The following is a 1,998-nucleotide window of genomic DNA, read 5'->3' as shown; positions in this document are numbered from 1 at the left end:
GGCCCCTGCCCACCTACCGCCTGCCCCGGGAGCTGCCCCGGCTGCTGGGCGCCCTGCGGGGTGCCCCCCGGGCTCCCTGGCGCCTCCGCGGCCGGGCCCGGCGCCTCCTGCACCGGCTGCTGGAGGCGGAGGGGAGCAAGGGAGCCGAGGAGGAGCCCCCCGCGGGGTGCCCACGATTTGGACCCSGGGTGGCTGCTGGCACCTGAGCGCCAGCCCTGGGGCTGAGCTGGGCAGAGCGCGGGGACCGGCGGGGCTGGGCTCCGGTGTTGTGGGCAGAGTCGCTGCTGCAGCCGCCCCGACGCCCCGGTGAGGGGCTGGTGCTGTGCGCCAAGGAGGACGGCTAGGCTGCACCGGGCTGGGGCTCGGGAGGGCTTTGCCCACAGGGTCCCTGGAGGTGACAGCGCAGCAGTGGAGAAGCAGGGCTGGAATCCCCACCACCGGGATGCACCACATGGAGCAGCGACGGCCGAGGCTGGGGAGCGCGGCGCCGGGACCAGCCAGCGCCTGGACACGGCCGGGCCAGGAGGGGAGGCGCTGCCCTGCGGCAGGGCGGAGGCAGCTCCGGTGCCCGCCTGGGAGGAGAGCCGGGGCCCCTGGGGCGCTGCGGCCGGGACTGGGGCCCGGGCGGCACCAGAGGAGACGGGGTGGCGGGGTTCTTGCTCCGTTTCGTGGCTGCAGCTTTGTAAATGGGAGCAGAATAAAGGCAGCGGTTGCACCCTGCTGGGCCGGGACTCCGGGTGGCTCTCCAGGGTGCGGGGCGCAGGCGTGGGAAGCTCCCTGGGCCCTGCACCCCATGGGGGGCTGGAGCCTGCCCGTGCCCCCCAGGCACAGCTGGAGCTACCCAGGGAAGCGCCGGGGCCGCCTTGTTCCCCCGGCAGGGCCCGGTGCCGTGGCACAGCTGGCACACGGCTGCTGCCGCCCTGTGGCATGGGGAGACCCCCACCGTGGGGCTTGCCGTGGGGCTGCCCCCGTGGTGGGGCTGTGCAGAGGGGGTGAGGGGAGCCCAGCAGGCTGCGGGTTCCCGTGGGCTGCGGCACTGCTGCCACTCGTGGCCGGGGCCGGGCTGGGGGGCTGGGGGCTGCCGCCCCCCCATGCCCCTGCCCTCGTGGGGAAGCTCCCTGCAGCCAGGCACGGAGCCGGCGCCTCTTCTCCCCACAGCTCCTGGGGGCCGGGAGCCTCCCCTGCCCCTCCTGTGCCCCCCGAGCCCCGTTCTCCCTGCAGCCCCGGCTCCTCCTGAGCTGCCGTCCCACGCTATGGGGCAGGCCTTGGCCCTGTGCCACACTGCTGTGGGGCGGGCCTGAGCCACGCGCTGGGTTATGGGGCAGYGGCTGGCCCTGTGCCACGCCGTGGGGCTGCCCTGAGCCATTGCAGCAGGCTGTGGGGCTGGTCTGGCCCTGTGCCACACTATGGGGCTGGCCCGGGCCACCAYGCCGGGCTATGGGGCTGCCTGCACCGCTGCACCGAGCTGTGGGGCAGGCCTGACCCCGTGCTGCACCACCRTGGGGCTGGCCTGAGCCACCGTGCCAGGCCATGGGGCAGCCCAGGCCCCGTGCCCCACTGCTATGGGGCTGGCCTGGCCCCGAGCCACACCATGGGGCCGCCCCGAGCCACTGCGCTGGGCCCTGGGGCTGGCCCGTGCCCCACACGGCCATGGGGCTGGCCCGAGGTGCTGCGCCGGGCCGTAGGGCAGGCCTGGCCCCGTGCCCCGCCGCTGTGGGGTAGGCCCAGGCCCGTGCCTGGCCGTGGGGCCAGCCCAGGCCCCGTGTGGAGCCGTGGGGCGGCAGCGGCGGGCGCAGAGCCCTCCCCACGCCCCGTCCCGTCCCTGTCCCGTCCCCATCCCAATTCTGATCCCGATCCCGTCCCGTCCGGGCGCGGGGAGGCCCCACCCCGGGGCGGTCGCCGGCGCTGCGCTAGGACCCAGGTGTCCGGGAGAGGAGCAGGAAGCGGGAGCCGCCGGCGGCAGCAGCGGCGGGGCCGTGGGGCGGGGGGCCGTGGGGC

General features: G+C 76.4%; 1 protein-coding gene across 1 annotated transcript in view; it reads left to right on the top strand.

Moving 5' to 3' along the window:
- The window catches only part of IL17RE (interleukin 17 receptor E), a 4,470-nt gene extending 4,126 nt beyond the window's left edge, over window positions 1–344 (top strand). Inside the window, exon 13 of the mRNA XM_026088060.1 lies at window positions 277–344. Coding sequence (XP_025943845.1) covers window positions 277–344 — 68 coding nt within the window. The remainder of the gene's footprint in view (window positions 1–276) is intronic.
- The last annotated feature ends 1,654 nt before the right edge of the window (window positions 345–1,998 follow it).

This window comes from Apteryx rowi, unplaced genomic scaffold (assembly GCF_003343035.1).
Source record: "Apteryx rowi isolate R43461 unplaced genomic scaffold, aptRow1 scaffold_75, whole genome shotgun sequence".
Taxonomy (NCBI): domain Eukaryota; kingdom Metazoa; phylum Chordata; class Aves; order Apterygiformes; family Apterygidae; genus Apteryx; species Apteryx rowi.
Note: the sequence above shows the minus strand (reverse complement) of the source record. Positions and strands in the feature narration are given on the sequence as shown.